Source organism: Poecile atricapillus, chromosome 6, assembly GCF_030490865.1.
Source record: "Poecile atricapillus isolate bPoeAtr1 chromosome 6, bPoeAtr1.hap1, whole genome shotgun sequence".
Lineage (NCBI taxonomy): Eukaryota > Metazoa > Chordata > Aves > Passeriformes > Paridae > Poecile > Poecile atricapillus.
Window position 1 is genome coordinate 3,660,312 of NC_081254.1, and position 20,307 is coordinate 3,680,618.

General features: G+C 47.3%; 1 protein-coding gene across 2 annotated transcripts in view; it reads right to left on the minus strand.

Moving 5' to 3' along the window:
- Positions 1 to 488: 488 nt before the first annotated feature.
- CTNNA3 (catenin alpha 3) overlaps positions 489 to 20,307 on the minus strand; it is a 397,084-nt gene continuing 377,265 nt past the window's right edge. For both annotated transcript variants that reach the window (XM_058841820.1, XM_058841819.1), the window contains exons 16-18: positions 18,562 to 18,667; positions 12,607 to 12,741; positions 489 to 1,154 (exon numbers count right to left, since the gene is read on the minus strand). In XM_058841820.1, coding sequence (XP_058697803.1) covers positions 867 to 1,154; positions 12,607 to 12,741; positions 18,562 to 18,667 — 529 coding nt within the window. In that variant the 3' untranslated portion in view covers positions 489 to 866. The remainder of the gene's footprint in view (positions 1,155 to 12,606; positions 12,742 to 18,561; positions 18,668 to 20,307) is intronic.

Sequence of the window (20,307 nt, forward strand, 5' to 3'; positions counted from 1 at the left end):
CAAGTTAGGTCTGTCTAAAAAAATAAATACAAGGGGATTTCAGATTCCAAAGTATTTAGAAAAATTAGTTTTTTGTAAGTACACTGCACAGGTCAGGCCTAGCAGGATTTACCCTCATTACACACTTGGAGTGCAGCCCTTCAGCACACGCCTGCATTTAGGACTCATCTGTCAGAAGGAACTTAATTCCCTACACTTGCTCTGGAAAAGTCTCCCCAGTGCTAAGAGTCAATATTTGAGTATTTCACACACTGGTATCAGAATAATGATTTATTTCAAAGTTGTTCTTTCATGCAGCAATTAGGGAAGTTTTTTATTGTTAATGCCTGATTTATCTGGCACTCAGCAGATTTATTGGAGCTCAGAGAAGGGAGCAGGACACAGATTCCTGTTGGTGCTTCCAAAGGCCTTCTGAAGAGCTGCCATCCCTGCTGGCTCGCAGGCAGTGCTTTTTGTAGAGCATCATTCCATCCACTTTGTTCCTGCACTTTGTGTGTTTCACCAAACATTTTCAGGCTCCCATTTCCAAGGCACAGCCCCTGGATGCTGGACTGGGGTTGAGGGGCTGGGCTGGGCTCAGCTGCAGTTGGAGATGCCACAAAGCAGCTGTGCTGCAGTGGGAGCCTCTGTGACACTGCTGGATGAATGCAGCTGCAGCACAGACACCACAGCCTGGCCCTGCAGGAGAATCTGTATCCTTTTCACCTCTGTGCTTCTCATCAACCCAACAGCATTTTCAAACCCTTTCAGCAAGTGTTATCTTACAGATTTAGAGCAAAACATTGACATACATCATTATTAAATAAGTGGGGGGAAAGATGAAAAATCATTGGAAATTTAAAATAGGAAGACATAATGGCAAAATATTAGACTACTTTTCTGCCCCTGAATTCACTCATGACTTGCACAGGATGGATTCTCTTCTTTGCAGAACCTTTCCTGACAGCAGCATAGATTTCTTCTGGCTTCTCTCTTTTAATCAGGGGCTTCTTCTCTGGAGCCTTCATTCTCCACATGACGACTGGATGTCGTGGGCCAGTAGGACTCTGAATCTTGATGATCTTTGTGGATGCGATGTAGGACATCTTCACTGTCTGCACCACAGAATTCATGAGATTTTTGGCGGCCTGAATTAGTGAAGTGACGCTGTCCAGCTGTAATAGCAAACAAACAGCAGTTTAGAAGTCAGTGTGCTTTTAATCACAGCAGGCACGGGAATACACAACAGTTAATAAGGAAAACTACCAGAGACTAAACCATAACTTCTGTATTTTCCCTTGGTGTGTTTGATCACTGTACTCATGCTCTGCTGCTCAGATCTTTGTGATGTACAGAAATTGGTGCTGGTGGAATGTTTGGGAGATAATGCCAATTGTTTTGGTTTCTTCTTTAACAGGAATTCACGCTGCTGGTCTGCAGGCCCCTATTGCAATTACTGCTGATGGGTAATGAGACCAACGTGAGGAAGAGCTGTGAAAATGTGAGCCCTTGCTTCCTTTGTTTCAGCCCTAGGTAAGGCCTCAGCTGCTCCTGTCGAGTTCCAGCTCGCTCAGGAGCAGTGCTGGGATCCTCTGAGGTGTCTGGCTCTGGCAGAGCTGCTGAACCCGTTCTCAGCAGCCAGCATTTGTACAGGACATCAGAAGTGGGACAGCCCCATTCTATGGAAATGGCAGTGCCTGTGTGGCCTCTGCAGCTGCTTGGACAGTGCCAGCCGAGGGCAGAACAAAGCCCATGGGCTGTGGGCACCTTCCCCAGCACTGGCACTGCAGGGAGTCATCCTCACTGCCATGGGCAGCACACAGGAGCTGGGGAAGCTCTCCATGACTGGGCTGGAGAAGCAGCAGCATTACTGTTCAAAACAGGAGAGCCTTGGCACTCAAGCTGTAGAACATCCCCTCTGCTGAAACGTTTGTGTAAAAGCACTCAGGCCACTTCTCTGAAGGGCTGTCCCTGGCTTTAGTGGCAGAGAGATCCCATCCTTTCCATGCAGCCCAACCCCAGAGCCTTGGGCAAGGTACACATTTACAAACTGGGTTATTAGGAAAGGTGTGAGGACTTCTCCCTTTGCCAGGCCAAACAAATGGATCAAGTGAGGGAGCTGTGTTACTATTGTCTGCCTTCACTGCAGTTGTGTAACACAAATGCAAATAAAGCAGAATAAAAATGCAGCCACGAGGTTGGATTTAGTTGCCATTTGGAAACGCCTCTGAACTGGCAGAAAACTCTTGCAGTTAATACAACACACATTGCTGCTCTCTGGAAACGCAAAGAATAAAAAACCAGGAGGTATGTGATGGCAAACTGAAGCACTGGCAGAGCAGTAACACCACTAGGAGGCTGCTGGGACAAAGGAAAAGCTGGGTTTGGTTCTGTGGCAGATGGTGGATGGGCTTCAGAGGAAGTTCTTGCCCTGAAGTTTCCCAGTGACTCCATTGTGTGCAGTTGCTGCACCTTTTTGAAGCTGCTGGGTGATAGAGGCATGTGAGGAGGGGTGGCAGGCTGGGCAGCAAATAAATTCCTGTTTGCATGGCAGGAAAAAGGCTTCTAGAAGAACCTGGAAGCATCTGGGCAGGATGCTACAGAACTTCTGTATTGAATTCTTCCTGTGGAACATGGAGAGTGTTGAGGTGAGCACTAGAACTTAGCTGGCCTTTCCTGTGCAAACTGAACACTTTCCTCCTCCTCCTCCTGCCCCCTGCAGCTTCACAGATCCACTGTGGAACAGCCCAGGGCTCCTTCACCCCACCACTGGGATCAAGAAAACTCATCCCATTGTTTCTTAAACTATAATTATAGGTATCTACTACAAGCAGCAGCAGAGCTTGAGGGGTGTCTAGTTTGGATGAGGCTGTAACTGAGAATCAGCATGCAGCCATGTCAGCCTCGTGCTCTGCGAGGGGACCCCTGTCAGCTCCAGCGTTTCAAATGCTGAGGAGCCAAATGCTGACTCCAGCCCAAGGGCAGAATTCCTGCCCCTTGTCAGAGGAGCTGTGCCCCAGCACTCCAGCTGTACAGAGATGCCCTGAGCCAGAGAGTGGTGCAGGTAGCTGGCCCAAGCTGTGAGAAGAGCTCTGTGTGTCCCCTGCAGAAAGGCAGTGACCTGGAGTGTGACTGAGGTGTCACCTGGGCTCTGCTGCGTGTCCTGGGCTGGGACAGGACAGGCTGGGAGGTGCAGGGACACTCAGCAAACGCTGCCCTTTAGCACTGTCCTCGTGTCCCCTCAGCTTTCTGGTGCATCTCACATCTGCCTTCAGTTGTGTTGGGGCGGGGTATTAACTGCATTCAGAATTTTGGAGAAGCTTTTAGAGGTTTTTAGCTGTGTACTACAGATGGTAACAATCAGGCCATACATTCAGTCTTTTTTTGGGCTTTAGAGAGCAGCTGTTTTCCCACCTCAGTGCCAGTGACACTGCAGAGTTTGGTGGAAATCTGCTCTTCTGTAAAACTGCTGTGCTCAAGAACTGTCTTCACTTGGATGCTTCTATCTCAGATATTCAGCAGGCTCTTCAAGGTCTCATATCCAGGAAAACTGAAGAAATGAAACTTGGCATAAATGAAGGACTGATAAAATATTCATTGAGCGTTTAAGTTCATTTCACTTACAGAGATGTAGCTGCAAACTCTGCAGTGCACAGCAAGCGGTACATAAAGATTCACTAGCAAAACAAACAAACCAACCAACCCCAAACTAAAAGCTGTTTCATTTTTGCCTAACTCCACTTCTGCTCTTTCAGCATTTTCCATGGAGATGCAACAGCCCAGCCTCCAGATTTTACAGGTCTGACTGGGGGAGCTAGGAGAGTTTAATGAATTACTATTCATTAAAGGCTTTAGGAAAAACATCCCTCTGCCATTTTGTCACCTGTCCTGTGAGCATTAGGACTTGGCTGCTGTTTCAAGAGGAAGTGAGAATTATTCTGACCACTGTGATTTCACACTGGGCTGGAACACACAAAATACAGAGCAGGGGACAATATTATTTAGGAAAAAACAACCCCACCCTGAATCAGGCTGGCAGCTCTCATGCTGAAATCCACTCTCCCATCTCAAGTGCTTTTATTCCTCCTCTGCAATAAGTCCTGAGAGCAAGCAGCAAACTCTCTACTGAATACTGAAGCTGAAGGAAACAGATAAGAAACGAATCTTGAAACTTTCCTTTAGTTTGTTTACACCTGTTGTATTTCTCTCACTTCTGTGAAGGGATTTCCTGTCTCAGCAGCAGAGGCAATCCATTGCTATAGAATGCTGAACAGGATAACGAGTGACATTACAGTTAACAAAGAGAATCATGGCTTAGGAACTGAAGAGACCCCTTTGCTGCCCAGGGATTTTCTGTGGGGTGCATTAATTCACAATTAGTGAATTAATTCAATTAGTTCACAATACCCCGAGTCGTATTCACAGTTCAGCCAGATTTAGGTTTTTCATACAGGTGGAAGCTGAGAACTGAACGTCAAATATAGAGTTTTTTTAGTAGTGTTTGAGGTCTAAACTTGAAATTCTTTTTGAAACAAGGTCAGGTATTAAAAATTGGTTTTAACTGAAACATGGGGTTCATTACATACATTCCTAGAAGCAGATTTCCTTTGGTACTGTATACCCAAAGACTGAATTTTTATTTATTTCTTAGACAGCTACATCTGAAAGTAACTCAAGTTCTGCATTTTTGGGGAGAGCAGTGAGTGTGTGAGTAGTGCTGCATTTCAGGTAAGGAGTCCTTGCTACATTGTGCTTTTGATTTGAACCCTGCTTTTTTACTAGGCATAGCTGTTTTGAATTATTTTCTGGTTCTTTCACTAAGGTTGCTATATAAGATAGTCATTTAATCCCTTAAGATTAAAGCTAGCAGAACAATCCAAACAGGTGCTAGGAGTGAAATCTCGCCTGTTGAAGGCATTGGAGTTCTTGCTGGGCCTTGGCCAGGATTTTACCACCAATTCCTTGCCTGGTTTTTCCCTTTTTCCCCCACTCAGAGTAGTGTTAATTCCTTTCCAGTGGGAGTGCAGATCCTGTGATCAGCAGGTCAATGGCACCAGAAGATGTGTCCAGGAAACCAGCAGCACTCTGTCACGAGCTGTGGGTGCCCCTGCAGCTGCCAGGGAACACAGAACTGGCCCAGGGTCAAGCCCACGACAGCTGGGATGGGAAATGAGCCAAAGGCAGCTTTGCCATTGTGGTTCTTTGCTCTGGAAACTGTTCCCTGAGTGTCTGCTCAGCTCTGCTCTCCCTCTGGGATACTGCACACATCTCATCCCTATGGACATGGCCTCAGGAAATGTGCTTCACTGCTTGAGTGGCTTTTCAAGGAACTGAGTTTTCCTCCAAATGTGGCCATTCCATTGGTTATCTGTGTCTGTGTGTCCTTCCAGTGACTGCATTCCATTGGTTACCTGTGTCTGTGTGTCCTTCCAGTGACTGCATTCCATTGGTTACCTGTGTCTGTGTGTCCTTCCAGTGACTGCATTCCATTGATTACCTGTGTCTGTGTGTCCTTCCAGTGACTGCATTCCATTGGTTACCTGTGTCTGTGTGTCCTTCCAGTGACTGCATTCCAGACCTCAGGGTTCTGGGGTTCGTTCTGTGTTTGTCCCATTTGGAGGTAGGGAAATTGAATCTAATGGACTAAAAACCAACCATTACCAGAGTGTGCTTCAGGCTAAGCAGGATTCAAAGAACTGAAACTGAGTTCTATAATTAGCCCAGGCCGGTGTCCAAGTTAAATGATAAACAAGTTCCATTAAGGGCTGTGAAACTGTTCCTGTGCAGCACCATGATGGAGCAGATGCTCAGCCAGGCGGGTGCCTCAGTCCCTCCCCACTACTGCTGCTTCCACTTCCAGGGAGGATTTTAAAAAAAGGAATTTTTTTTAAAAAAACAGGCCCTTGAGAAATGAGAACAGTGGCTTAATATAAATCCTTTCCTTGCTGTTGAGGAAGAAATTGAGTGTTTGTTGCAATAATCTTGTACATACACTGAGGCTAAGAGCTGGGAGACACATCCTGGTTTTGCTAATTACAGGAGCAATTATTACTAGGAAAAGTTAGGTGTCCTTTAGCATACATTACCAGAAACACTTCCTGCTCCTTTCAATCAGTTTTTCTCAGTAGATGCAGTTTAGAAAGCAATAGTAACTGAGCTCTCTGTAAGTGATTGACAGGAAAATCTGTCCCTGGCTTTGCTTCCAAAGGCCTGGGTTTCTATATCCACACACCTGCCACTGTGTGCTAGGCAAAAGCAAGAAAGGTACAGTGGTACTTGATATAATAAAAAACCCAGAGTGAAGCACTTCTGCCAACTCTCAGCAGATAAAATCTTGTGTCAGCTCTTGGGGTTAATGTCAGCTTTTAGAAATGGGGCAGTTCAGCACTTTCAGAGTCAAACACTAAGGTAAGGCATTTCATGCATGCTGTGAGGCCCTGTAAGGAACCTCCCCATCCATCCATCCATTCAAACAGGCTGAACTAAGAGCTCTCAGGAAGTGCCAGGGACAAACAGAGCCAGGAGAGGGGATGTGGAGCAGGAGCTGTGCTCGGGGGCTCTGGCAGAGCAGCCACTGTGGATCTGAAGGGATGTGGGATGCTGTTCCAGCAAAGCCCACCCAGCAGTGAGAGCAGGACAGCAGCACTGGACGCAGAGGAACAGAGCAGGTACCTGTGGTGACTCGAGTGGGCTGTCAGGGCAGCCCCTGTTCCACTGTGATTCCCAACTTGCTGCTTTTAGCCCTTTGTTCCCTCCCTCCAGTCCTGCTGGGGCCACAGCAAGGCTCTTGAGCCCATCTCTCTCCTCTAGCAGGGGGAAAGCACAGCCAGGAAAGCAGAGAGGAGCTGAAATGCACTGCTCCCATCTCCTGCCCTGCCAAGGGAGCAGCTCCTCAGCAGCAGCTGAAGCCCCTGCAGTGTGGGGAAGGCGTGGGGCTGTTCCCTGGGGTGAGCATACCCAGGGACTGGGACAGTGACAGCCAAAGGCCTGGGGGCACACACCCTCCCTTGTGTTTTTACACCTTTGCCTCTGTGTTCACCTGGGCTTCAGCCTTCAAAGCTGGAACTCATTCATTGCAGTGTCCTGCTGGAACCTGTGATTTATCAGGCCTGGGAACTCAGGAAAGGAAACAGATACTTCAGTCCATCCCTGAAGAATGGAGTTGGACACATTAAAACACCTCCATTTGGCACAGAAGCGGCTGATGTCAGTGTTTAAGGTAAAGTCTGGCTCCTGAGATAGCAGGGACAAGAGCTGAAGATAAAGAGATATCTGCAGGTGCAGCAGAGTGAAATATCCCTCAGTGCACAGGTGAGGCTGGGGTAACTGCTGGGGGGCACTTTGTGCCACTTAGCAAATTCTGGGACTCCTGAGAGCTTCCTCTTCCCTTACAAGGCCAAAAAGCTTTGTCTCACGTGCCAAGTACAATATTGAAGAAAAGATGATAATAACAACTCTGCATAGCACAAACCAGAATTGCCTGGGAAAACCCATGGAGTGCAATATTAGTAGGTAAGATATGTCCATTTTCTGTGCTGTGATACAGTTCTCTCTAAAGCCACTGCTGGACAAAGAGCAAGGTGGCAAGGTAAGGTGCAGTGCTTGTGAGGTAGCAGCTAATCTGCTGAGTGAATGTAATTACTGTCCATCTGCATACTGCAAACTCACCCCGTTATTTTGTGCCTGAAGAGGCACCAGTTTAATTCACAGAAATAAATGTCCATTTCCTATTTAATCACTCCTAATGAAGACTCAGTGAATCCTCCCCATTTGGACTTGTGCAGATTACAAGCAGCACTACTCACTGTATGCCATGGGACTGGTTAAATAGTGAGCAAGAATTTTCAATGAGTGAAAATAACAAAAGTGCAGTGAATGGAGGAGGTGATGATCCACATCTCCTCCTCTCTTTCTCTGTACAGGACCCCTTCCAGCCTCCATAATGGGGGCTGGCTGGAAATAAAGCACTGGAGCTTGGGGCTGGACAGTGAGAAGGCAAACTGACAGAGTGTGGGGGCTGAAATCCAAAAGCCACTGCAGAGGAGAGCAGAGGGAAGAGCTGTCAGCTGGGAAGGGCACAAAGCATCCCAGCTGCCCCAGGGCCTAATTAACCTCCACTAATGACAGAGCTGGGTGTGAGCAGCAGGTAAGGAACCTTGCAGGCAGGGCAGACAGGGGCACAGGGCACACAAATCTGAAACAGCTGAGGAGGATTGAGCTGTGTTCATGCATTTCAGCACCGTTTCTCATGTGCATAAGGCTCTTTGTTGCCTTGCAGTGCCAGGGGGAGCGTGCTGGCCTGCAGCAGCACCTGCCCCAGTGCAGGCAGGAACCCACAGTGCCCCTTGTGCCATGGCACCATCCAGGGCTCAGCTGCACCACCAGCTCAGCCTCCTGCAGCTGCTCCAGCACAGCATCATCCACAACTGCTCTGCTTCAGGGAGACAGCTCTTCCTTTTACACATCTGCAAATATGGGACACTACATCCTCTGCTCTTCATCCCTCCCTCCCTTCCTCTCAATTTCTGCTTCAAGACAGGCTGGTTGGGTTATTTTTTAATGAACCTTGTGAGAAGGAGTTTTCCTTGAAGGTGAGTTAAATCCAAGATCGTTGTGCACAGTCCTAGGGCTTGGAGAAGGGAGGTGTGGGGTGGCTGTAAGAGCCATCTCAGAACAGTGCTTTGATGTGTGGATTCCAGCAGGCACTGCTCATTCTCCTTTTGTTTCTGCAAGTGGATTTGTCCTGTGGAAGTTGGTGGTGATCTGTGTGAATGTGGAGATGTGTCATTTCTCACAGGAGAGGAGCTCTCCCCTCAGCTCTTCTGCTCCAGAGCCTGTCCCAGCTCCTGCAGGGGGAGGGAGATGAGGGAGGGACTGTGAGGAGCCAGGGGAGGGGTGGATGCCCAGGGAGGGCATTCCTGGCACACACACGAGTGCAGGAGGGAGCAAACCATGGAGGAACCTGTGAGTATTTGATTATTATTTCCTAGTGCTCCTGCTGGTGGATTTCCTCTCCTGTAGCAGGTCTTTGCTAACCACTGGATCCATTTAGTTTCAGTTCTTTGGAGAGTCACAAATTTTTCTCTTAATGTACAATAAAACCCTTTTCTATCTGCAAGGGCTGGGCCTCTTTTTTCTTCTTAATCATCTTGCTGACTCCTTTTCTGATTCTCACTCAGAGAAGATCAGGACTGGGAGAAAATAAAATATAATCCTATTCCAGCTACAGTTCTGGCTCCTGTATTTTGTGATGGAGTTCTAATACTGTCTTCTGGGGAGGGAGAAGGTGGGAAGGGGGAGAAGAACCCCTCTGCTTTCTCACAGAGAACTTGGCTTTGTCACTTTTTTCCAAGGCCAGCTAACCTAGGCATGAGATGAATTCCTGAATCCCCCACATGCTCTTTCAAAGCTGGAACTTGCTCCAGCTTTTAAGGAAAGCAATCCAGTAACCAGCCATTTTATACCACTAGTGCATTCCTCTCCCTCAAGAGAGAGAAATTTATCTGTACAATGTAAATTCTGCTATTCTTCTGAAATGGAAGCAATTCAAACTTACAGTTAAATTAATACAAAAGGCCATCACTGGGTGGTTGGGCTGCAGTCTCACATGAGGACAGTTTTAATTGCAGGGAGCAGCTGAGCACAGTCAGTCAAAGCCTCCCCTTCCCAAGACAGTGACCAGGGAAACTTTTTTTTCCAAGTTTCTAGAAATTTTTCATAACCACTGACACCAACCAACTGTGTCTCTACTGTCTTTAAAAGGTGAGTTAGAAAGGTGAGTCTCTTGGGTTTTTTTTCTATGTAGCACCCATATTATTAAAAAAACAAAAAAAGAAAATGCTCCAACAATGACTGTGTTCCAAGATCAGTTAAGAGAGGAGCAACCTTGCAGAGTCTCATCTTGATTTCACAGAACATCCCAAGGCTTTTCAGGCCTCTAAGCACATTCTTCATTTCCACTGACTCCCAAACTAAGCCCCCACCTAACTGTGTATTGAACTAGGAGTGGTTGAGCATTTACCTGAACGTGCAGTTGTCTTTTTCAAGTTTCTGGATGCATAAAGGACAAATTCTCACCCTCCTCCCTTGAAGCAAGGTTAGGACCTGCAGTCATCTTTTTGGAACTATCAATGAAGGTAAATTTGGGGGTTCATTTTTAGAAATTAAAATTTTTGCACTAGGTGGATTATGGACTGTTGACAGGAGTGACACAACAGAGAAGGTAAAGAATGTGAGTATTCTACAGCAGGAGGCAGAAAGGGCAAGAACCAAACTGGGTTCCACCATTTGGCTTTATTGTAACCCACAGCAGTCACAGAACTGCTTGTGAAAGGAAACAGGTAAGGAAGAGAAACTTTGCTAATGTGCAGCCCAAATGACAACAAGCATTTGCTTCGGAAATTATACATTAAATTAAAATGAACTGTGTGTTCCAGAGGTGGTGTCTAAATTACCATTTGAATAGCCAGCACAAGTATCCTTATAGAAATGTTTCAAATCTCACCTCAGCAACAAAGGTTTAATTTCTGGTCAGTTTATAAACCATATAACATTTAATAATATTTTAGTGAGAATTATGAGGCAGAAATAGATAGGTGGAGATACTGATGGGTAGAGAAGACAGCTCTAGAGCAAGGTGTGGGTAGAGACAGGTGCAGGGAGGGACAGACAGGGCCAGGTAGAGAGACTGACAGCTCTGGATGGATGGAGAGAGGTGACACATTTGGACAGGTAGAGATGGGCAGTGCCAGGCACTGACAGATAAAGACAGACTCCTTTGACAGGTACACACAGTGCCAGGTACAGGTAGATCCCGACAGATCCTGCACCATTTCAGCTGATCCTGTTAGATTTTGGCAGATTCTGACAGAGACAGTGGCAGTGATGGAGCCAGATCTTTGAGAGGGGTTGTGTCAGATACTGACACTGTACAGAGAGGGTGATACACATGAGGACAGGTGTAGCTGGACAGAGACATGTACAGGTAACTAATGATAGCGATAGATATACAGGTACAGGTGTGTGCAGACAGAGAGGTGTAGCTAAATACAGCTAAATGTAGAGACAGGTTTAGACAGGTAGAGCTACACCCTGCCAGGGACAGTTTGTTATGGACAGGTACAGCTTAGTGCTGGGAGGAAAAGACAGGCAGACAGCTACAGCTGGATAGACACACATGGGGAGAAGCACAGGTACTGACAGGTACAGGTAAATACAGAGAGCTGTAGGGACAGAGCCATGTAAAGAGAAAGGTACAGGTACAGACAGACAGACACAAAGAGAGCCAGATAACCTGAGGTGGGTGTAAGTGGATAATTGATGGAGATGGGTGCAGATGGAGGGAGATGGAGCCAGGCAGAGCTGGGTGGAGCTCGGTACAGATCCATAGACAGCTCTGGAGCAGGATGCCCAGAGACAGATGTGCACAGCTGGCTGGTGATAGAGATAAAGCTGTTACCTCACACACAGCAGTGCCTCACACTGCTGCCATTGCTGCACTCTGACTGGGATCCATCACCTGCTGAAGTTTCCGTGTGTGCTTCATGGGATCCCTCACCCATGGGTTTGAAGGAAACTTATTGATGTAACATGTTGAATTTATTGTTAATGTTGTGTTACAAGTTAATTGTTATTTACTATAAAGTGTTTCTAGCCCATAGTTAATGTTTGTTGTTAGGGAGTTAGGGTTCCCATGGGTTTCTAAGGGAAGTGGGTGAGGGCTGTGATTGGTGTGGGACGTAGTCAGGTGGAGATGGGGATGGTCCAGGGCTGGTCAGGTACTGTGTGGTGGTAAGAAAGGTCCTGCAAGTTAAAAGAACATTCCAGAACATGGCCTCTGGGATGATGTCTGCACCAGAAACGTCCATTGGTGAAGAAGACAACCAATCACTCGATGCCCTGGGAGAATGACTGGTCTGGAGTGCACCGTGCTAATGGACCAGTCATGGACAAGGGGAAGGGTCTCTAAGAGAGGGGGTGGGGCTTCACTTGGGGTCTGATCTAAGGGAGAGTGTCCAGCATTGGTGTCACAGGGTCCAGCCTGATCCCCACTCTTCTGTTGCTGTTTTTCTTCTTTTTGGTGTAATAAAGGGCTCAGCTTTGTTTCTCCACCCATGCAGTCTGAGCCCGTTTCTAACACACGAAGGTTACAGCACAAACCCCACAGGATCCGTCACCCATGTGCCCCTCTTGGGAAACACCACCTTGCTGTTCCTTTATTTATTGCTGCAGACCTGTTGGGTGCCCCACAGCATTTTTATCCTGGCTTGGAACTCTACCCCTGCCATGTTTTCCTTGTGTTCAGACACACAGAAGCATATTGCAGCTGCATAAGCCAATGCAGCACATTTTCAAGTGGATTCCCGTTCTTCAAACCCAGCTCCTTCAGAGTAACAGCAGTACCACAGTGTGCTTTGAGAACTCAGAAAGAAAAGGGGAGTGTTAGAAAGAAAAAGGGAGTGTTATTCCTTTAAAGCCACAAGTCTTGCGCTCCACTTTCACAGAGTCTCGCGGGTGTTAGAAGAGGAAACAGGATTTGGAGTGACTGGAACAGGCAGCAAGCACAGGCACACCCAACTCAAATGTAACACAGTCTAACAGAGTGTTTGATGCCATTTTTCTACTTACTGCAGACATGATGAGTTCTCCACCAAGGTTCTGGATTTCTGCTTTAACCTGGCTGCAGATTTTGAGCTGATGTGAGTACAGCTTGATCTGTTCTAGGTAAGCCAGTAAATCCTGTTTGCATGACTGGTCTGGGCACTGAAAAGAACAATAAATAAAGCATTTCAGTAACTGCTGACTGAAAATGATCTCTCAGGAATCACATTAAAACTTCACTCAGGAGTATTCCAGTTGCAGGCTGTGGGAGCTTTGCTTTTCAGTGCAGCTGTATCAGGCTGCAAAGGTCATTCCTCTTGGGAAGGTTTTTAATGCTGGAGTTGGAAGCTCAGATTAAGCCTAAAATTCCCCATGTGCACCCTGTATTTAACATGGTTGTGCTTGCCTGAGCAGCATTTCTAAACACATCCTTTAGTGGATGGAGTCATTACTTCAATTCCTCAGATGATCTCTAAGAAAATACCTCCATTAACAGTGATGAGGGCAGTCCAAACAGATTTTGTGTGCACTGTAACCATCCCTGCACAGGCATGTTAACATCTATATCTCAGGTTTTATCTTGTCATACGACCTGTGGGGGTTTTTATGTTCCATCCAAAGCGTATTGAACTCAATCTACAGCTCTTCTCTAGCAGTGGGAGCAGCAGAATTAGAATGGATTATGGGAAACTCACTGATTTCAGTATTTTTAACAATACAGATTTATATTACACAAATAAATAATCTTTCAAACCTGTTTTTCCCCCCAAATACTTGGAGCGCAGTGTTGCTCTGTGGGTACCAGGCCAGCCACAAAAGGCTGGGTATGAATTTCTCCCAAGGCTGATTTTTCATTGCTCTGGCAGAATAAAGGGATCCTAAGGGGGATGGGAGCCCCTGCTGTGCTCCCCCAGCCACACAGAGTAAGAGTGGTAAAGGAGCAGGAGATCCCTGCAGGTTTGCAGCCCTGGGTTTGGCCCAGGTGTGGTACCTCCATGATAAATACACCCCTTCCTTTCCACAGGAAACTCTGCTAAGAGTCTGCTAAGACTGAAAAAGCACAATACATCCCCACCAACTGCACACTGCCAACAATCACCTGTGCTTTCACTGAATTGTGCTCAGTGGATTTAAATCCAAAACCTACCAGGAGCCAGAAAAATCACCAACTCCACTTAACTCCAAAAATATTTCAGCTCCTGGCTTTGCTGAAGCGTCAGCACCTGTTCGAAGGGTGTGGCTGCTGTTCTTCATGGCTATGCAAAAATGTTTGGTTAAGCAAGTTCATGCTTTAGACTTAGTGAAAGGTGACAGTGAATGAGAAAGCTCAGAGTCTACAATTTCAAATTAATTATAATGACTTAACATCAGTCCTTACCTCACATTCTGCTACATCCATTACTGTTTCCTGTATTTGACCACAGATTACAACAAAACCAGAGCACTTCCTTGACGTGCTATGTGTGATGTTTTCAAAATGCTAGCACATTCTGGAAAACTGCCCTAAAATATGTCTTTATTTCTTCCTTAATAAGCACTGCTTTAATATAATGTAAATAACTATTTCTATAATGGTAGCTCAGTGTTTAGAAAGCTGGAATACTCACTGTTTATTTAATTTAAATAATAAATTATACTTCAAGTCCAATACAATGCAATCCCTTAGAGCATCAGAATTCCTAACACCAAGAGGGTGTGCATTCCTGGAATGAGATTCGTCCTCCTCCATTTTTTTCTTCCCTTGGTTACACTTTGATTTTATCCCTGTGGCCAGAAAATCTCAAGAGAAAGGTGTACAGGGTACCTACATAGTGCCCTATCCCATTACAGAAGTTCAGAGACAATGAATATTCCACAGCTGCTCAGCAGCAGCTGCTACAAGCAGCTCTTGCTCACCAGTGTCACCAAACACGAGGCTGCAGCAGAAGGACAATCAGGAGGTTCTGAGTTTCAGCAGCCCACAGGCAGCTGCTGGTTACCAGTTCATTGCTGCACACCCTGACTGCAGAGCCCATCACATTCTGACAGCATTTCCCCACACATCCCATGGGCAGGGGTGTTCTGTAAGAGCAGCATCACAACTGACCTGCACCCCAGAGATGCAGTGGTATTTCACAACTGACCTGCACCACAGAGATGCAGTGTCCACCACAACACCCAAACATCTTGAGCAGTTACAGTGATGTGGTGTTTCAAACCAGACTGAAATCAGCAATCAGCATGCAGGTGAAAAAGCCACAGCAGTTGCACAGGAGCTCCTGGCCACAGACCACTCTGGGTTTGGTTTGCTCTCACTTCATCTGTTTGCCAGCAAAGGCCAGAGCATTTCTCTACAGAATCCACACGCGTCTTCACAGGGATCAGTGCTGGGGATAAGCACCCCCCCTACCAGGAAGGTGTGCTGTGCACAGACAGGAATAAGCAGCTCAATCCCCAAGGGATCATTTACACGGTGCTTTCCTGATCACTGTAATTAGCTGTGACAAACAGGGCTCTGAGTGACCCCACTCAGCACCTGCCTGCCTGCCTGGGATCCTCATGGGTGCAAAACAACTGCAACATTTCAAACCAGGCTGATGTACTCCCTGCCTTCCTTGTCTTAGGGCTTCCAGGTCACATTAAGTAGCAAATTCTTCTGTCAGAAGGAACAAAAACCAGAAAACTTGTGACAAAAGGAAATGTTCCCTGATAATGAATTTATAATGCACTTGAGATTCACGTGCACAGGTTACTGCTGATGCTGTAACCATGAGGGTTTTCACTGTTGTTACTCTGAGCCATCCCAGAAGTGCCTGTGACTGGACTGAAATACAGCTGAGTTCTGCTCGTGGTACCCCACTCTCCCTTCCCTTCAAACACAGCAACAGGGAGCTGTGAAAAACACACAGATCCTTTCTTCCACATAACAGAAATTCTACATAACTTAGCTGTTAGCAAAAGGCAACATGTGAGATACTCCACGAAAAAGTCTGAATGCTGCTCAGGAAGGCACTGCTGGCAAACACATTCTGCTCTGGGAACCTCATTCCTGAAAGGCTTACCCAGTCTGGCCCAAATTCAGAGAACAGTTATTTGGTAGCCCAGAGTGATGTAAACTTCATTTTAAGACCCCAGGAGCGCAGGACATAGGAAACCTGGCAAAATCACAGCTGAGAAAAGGAATTTGAAAATACCTTTGAGGTAAAAAGAACCACAATGATGAGAGAAGAGCTTTCAAAGGATAACTCTGCACAGCCAAAAAAGGTTCCAGAAGTTGAAAACCCTCTAGCCATGCAAGGCATGAGAGGATCACTGTAAGAATATCTGTAATAGGAGGGATAAAGGAAGAGCCTCTTTTTTCTAAGTGTGACACCTATCTAGCAATACTTGCCACGGTGTTCACCACAACTGGAAGGGCTGCTTGGTCCATCTTTTCATTTGTGTGTGGGTTTTTGTGTGGGTTTTCCTGGTTTTAACGCTTACAATGTAAGGTGAAGCTGCAGCTACAATCCCAGCAGCACCTGTAAGTAAGCAGGGTCCTTGAGATGCACAGAACAAATCCCAGGGGTCAGTGGCCCTGGGTGTCAGCTGTGTGCAGGCTCTGAGCCAGGACAAAGGCAAGGAGCTGCAGTGAATTCACTAAAAGCTTCAATAACCTCAATGATGTCACAGTTCCCAGCAGCTCTGAGAGGACACAAATTATCACCACTAATGGTTCAGGAATACTTCTTCCTCACACTCATTTGTGCATGTTTCTAGTCTGGAACTGCTGTAGTAATACAGCTGAAACCTCATTTTTTCCTAAAAGAAATATCTCAGTGAAAGTGGATTCCCTGTCCTAAAACCAGCAAGAATTTATGACCCTTACTCATCTTTGGCTTTGCTATCTCATCGTTTTCTGGAACCTATCAGTGACAGGTTGAATTTTAGTCTGTAATAGATAAAATCTTGAAAGGAGCTGCTGTCCAGTGCTGGAAAAATGTGTCAAGATCAGGAATAGGAAATCCAGACACTTCATCTATTTTTTCCACAAATTAAATCATAACTGTATAGATGCAAAATAGAAATTCTCTGTTATGTGGAACTGAGGGAGACACAGACTGTGTTGTTTCCTGGCCAGTACAGCAGAAAAGCACTGAGCATGGAAATGATGAGTGAAGGGAGGAGACAGAGCACGTGAGGGTGTGGGAACAGTGACTGTCCTGTGCTGCCCTACCCCTGAAAGGCAGCCACAAAGGAAGAAAAGCCTCAGGTGTGCCCTCTGCCATCTCCTGCACACCTGTGCAGGTGTTGCACAGCCCTAGAGTGATGCAGCCAGGCTGCAGAGGAGGCTGCAGGTGTGCTCACGTGCCACTGCAGCTCCCCGAGGCTGCTCAGTCACCCTGCTCCTGCTGGGCTTGTCTGGGGGGACACTGAGCCATCTACTGACCCAAAAATCCACCAGCTGTAAGCACACCTTCCAGCTCAAACACTCTGCATTTCATGGTGAGAAGTAACTCAAAATTGTCTTATTTAAAACAGCTATAAATAAAAATTAAATGCAAAACCAAAATTCACCTTCAAGCTGCAGATTTGCAGAGGCTAGAACAGGCAGTGTTGTGGGTGGGGAGCAGAGAAGGAAGGTACAGTGAAAGTGGACTCTAACTCTGCACAGGGGGACAAGAAAACGTTCTGGAGCCGGACAAGTCTGTCCTTACTAAGCCGGGACCAAGCAGCTGCCCAGAGCAGCAGAGCTGTGTGCCAGTGCCAGTGCCTGTGTTCCCACAGCTTACCTGGAGCAGCTCCCAGTGCTGCCCCCGTGCTTCAGGCAGCTCAGTCAGGAGCCAGCACAGCCAGCCTGGCCACAGCAATCCTGTGCTGGGGAAGCTGCTGCTGCACAGGGACCCTGCAGTGTCCCAGCCACCCACCTGGGGCACGGCCAGGACAGGAGATCCCAGCTCCCCAAAGCAGCTCCATGGAGTGTTCATGTCCAGCATGGGGAACTCACCTGGAATGGGCCAACTGCTGTTCAGGGACAGGCTGGGCACTCTCTGCTCTCAGTCCTCTCTCCCCCTCCCTTCCAGCATCAATACTACTACTACTACTATTATATTATAAATTATTAAACTTCTTAGAACAGCCCATGAGGTTTCCTTTTCTTCCAGTTCCAGGAGTAGGTGACCAAGCAGCTGCACTGTACTCAGTTGTCAGCTGGGGTTAAACCAGGACTACAGCTTTTTGTACAGCTATTTATATACAATACACCTTAATATGTTAGTAATAATGGTGTATCTATTAAAGCAGCCATGAATACATATATTTTAGATGTGTCTGTACACACTGTGTGTCTGAAGTCTTGCACTGACAGCTCCTGGGAGCTCACAGATGTTCACACATGTAGAAATGGACATGCAGCTCAGTGTGTGTGCCCAGACACGTGTGATGTACGCACACATCCACGCAGGGTGAACGTGAACAGACCACTGACAGCAGCTCCACTCACAGGTTCAGACAGGATCTGTGTCCAGTGCCTCAGAAGTGCTCTAGAGGTGTCCCAGGCACTCCTGGAGGAGGTGGCAGGGCTGGGGGCAGCAGGGCTGGGGGCAGCAGGGCTGGGGGCTGGGGCAGCAGGGCTGGGGGCAGCAGGGCTGGGGGCAGCAGGGCTGGGGGCAGCAGGGCTGGGGCAGCAGGGCTGGGGCAGCAGGGCTGGGGGCAGCAGGGCTGGGGCAGCAGGGCTGGGGGCAGCAGGGCTGGGGCAGCAGGGCTGGGGGCAGCAGGGCTGGGGCAGCAGGGCTGGGGGCAGCAGGGCTGAGGGCAGCAGGGCTGGGGGCTGGGGCAGCAGGGCTGGGGCAGCAGGGCTGGGGCAGGGCTGAGGGCAGCAGGGCTGGGGGCTGGGGCAGGGCTGGGGGCTGGGGCAGCAGGGCTGGGGGCTGGGGCAGGGCTGGGGGCTGGGGCAGCAGGGCTGGGGGCTGAGGGCAGCAGGGCTGGGGCAGCAGGGCTGGGGGCTGGGGCAGGGTGCCTCACCTGCTCAGCGATGAGCCGCGCCAGGACGTCCATGCGCGAGCCCGACTCCGAGATCATCTTGGCGGCGTTGATGACGTCGGACGTGTGCTTCAGTGGGCCTCTCCCCCTTCAGAGGAAACACAGACACTCAGAATAAATCACAGCCATGCAAACTAGCTGCAGAACAACTCAGTTCTACAACTAATCCATGCACAAGTGACAGGAACTAAATCCCCCCACAACTCTTTTAATGTCCCACACATTTGTATAGTTTGGCATCAGCGTGACGCAGAAGTACCAGGAAGATGTCACAGTCTCTTCATATTCAAAGTACAATCCATGCCAAATCCTGATTGTAAGAAGTTTCTTGGGCAGTTTGCTGTTCCCAGGGTTCCCAAGCTCCTTTCCCATCGGTGAATTTTCTAGCAGTATGTTCCAAGTTCAGCTCAGAGTATTCTGAGGGTCATTATGAGTATCCAGTCAGAAAAACAGTGGGGTTGGTTTGGTTGGGCTTTTTAAATGTCATTGGTGCACCCAAGCACAAAGAGAGCTGCATGAACAGAGCTGCAAATCAGCTTACACATGCCACTCACAACACAGCTAGGCCACATCGAAAAAACACTTCCCAAACAATTACAGAATTTCTTCAGAATTTCAGTCTAGGAAAACAGCCAAATTCTTGTGAACAGTCTGCCAAAAAGTCAGACACTTTCTCTGTATGCCACTCTCTCAAGCCCAAAAATCTGCTTTAATTCCAGGAGAATGTTTCTAAGAACTAAGAAGTAAAATGCCAATATTTAATGTAAGAAGTATGACCACCCTTCTCTTGACATTAGCTCGAGCCTCAGACTCCAATGCTGAACACTTCTCTAAACTCAACACTTAATTTATTTCATGCATGTATAAAGTGAGCAGTGCTGCTGAGCTCAGCTTTGCCTTCCAACATCTTTGACAGGAATATTTCTAGTTTTACTATGTATTTAATTTCCAAAAGCCCAAATAAATTTACAAGTTCTGCACTGGACAAAGGAATTCAATAACATGAAAAAATTAATGTAACTCTTTGAATGAGAACACCCCTTTCCTCAAAGTCAGGATGGTTTCACATATAAAGAACATTCCAGTAGAAAACTCATTTAGCCTAAAAACATTACAGTATGGACCTGTACAAACCCTGCAGTCAGGAAATGACAACATGGCAGATAATGTTCAACCTCTTCTTGATTAATCATACTGCTCAGCAAAGAACTGCTGGTCCTTGGGGGAAAGCATACTTGACTAATTACAGCTCCTTACCCTCAGCTTTGGAAGCCCACATTTATTTGGAACAACCTAGAATCCAGTGTTTTACACATCACTGTTCTACAGAAAGGCACCTTCTTGTCCTGGCAAGGCATGGTCAGACTGATCAGTTCATAAAGAATTACAGTGTATGTGGGGAATGGATCTGCAGATGCAATCTCTGTATCCAGGATGAAGTCCTTGAACCCCACCCATATCCTTCACTTCCTTTCCTGGGATTTTCCCTTTGGATCCTTTATTTTACAACCCAGTTCTTTTGTGTGCCACAGGCTCCTCGTTCTTGGCACTGCAGCAGGTCCCAAGGCCAGAGGTTTGTCAGGCACCCCCAGCACATCCTTCAGCTCCACAAACCCCCACCCAGTGCCCACCCTCCTGGCAAGGTCCAGCCCAGGAGCACCAAAGGTGAACACAAAGCAGGATGAGATTGGCAAAGGAGAGATGGCACAAACAGCTCAATCTGTTCTG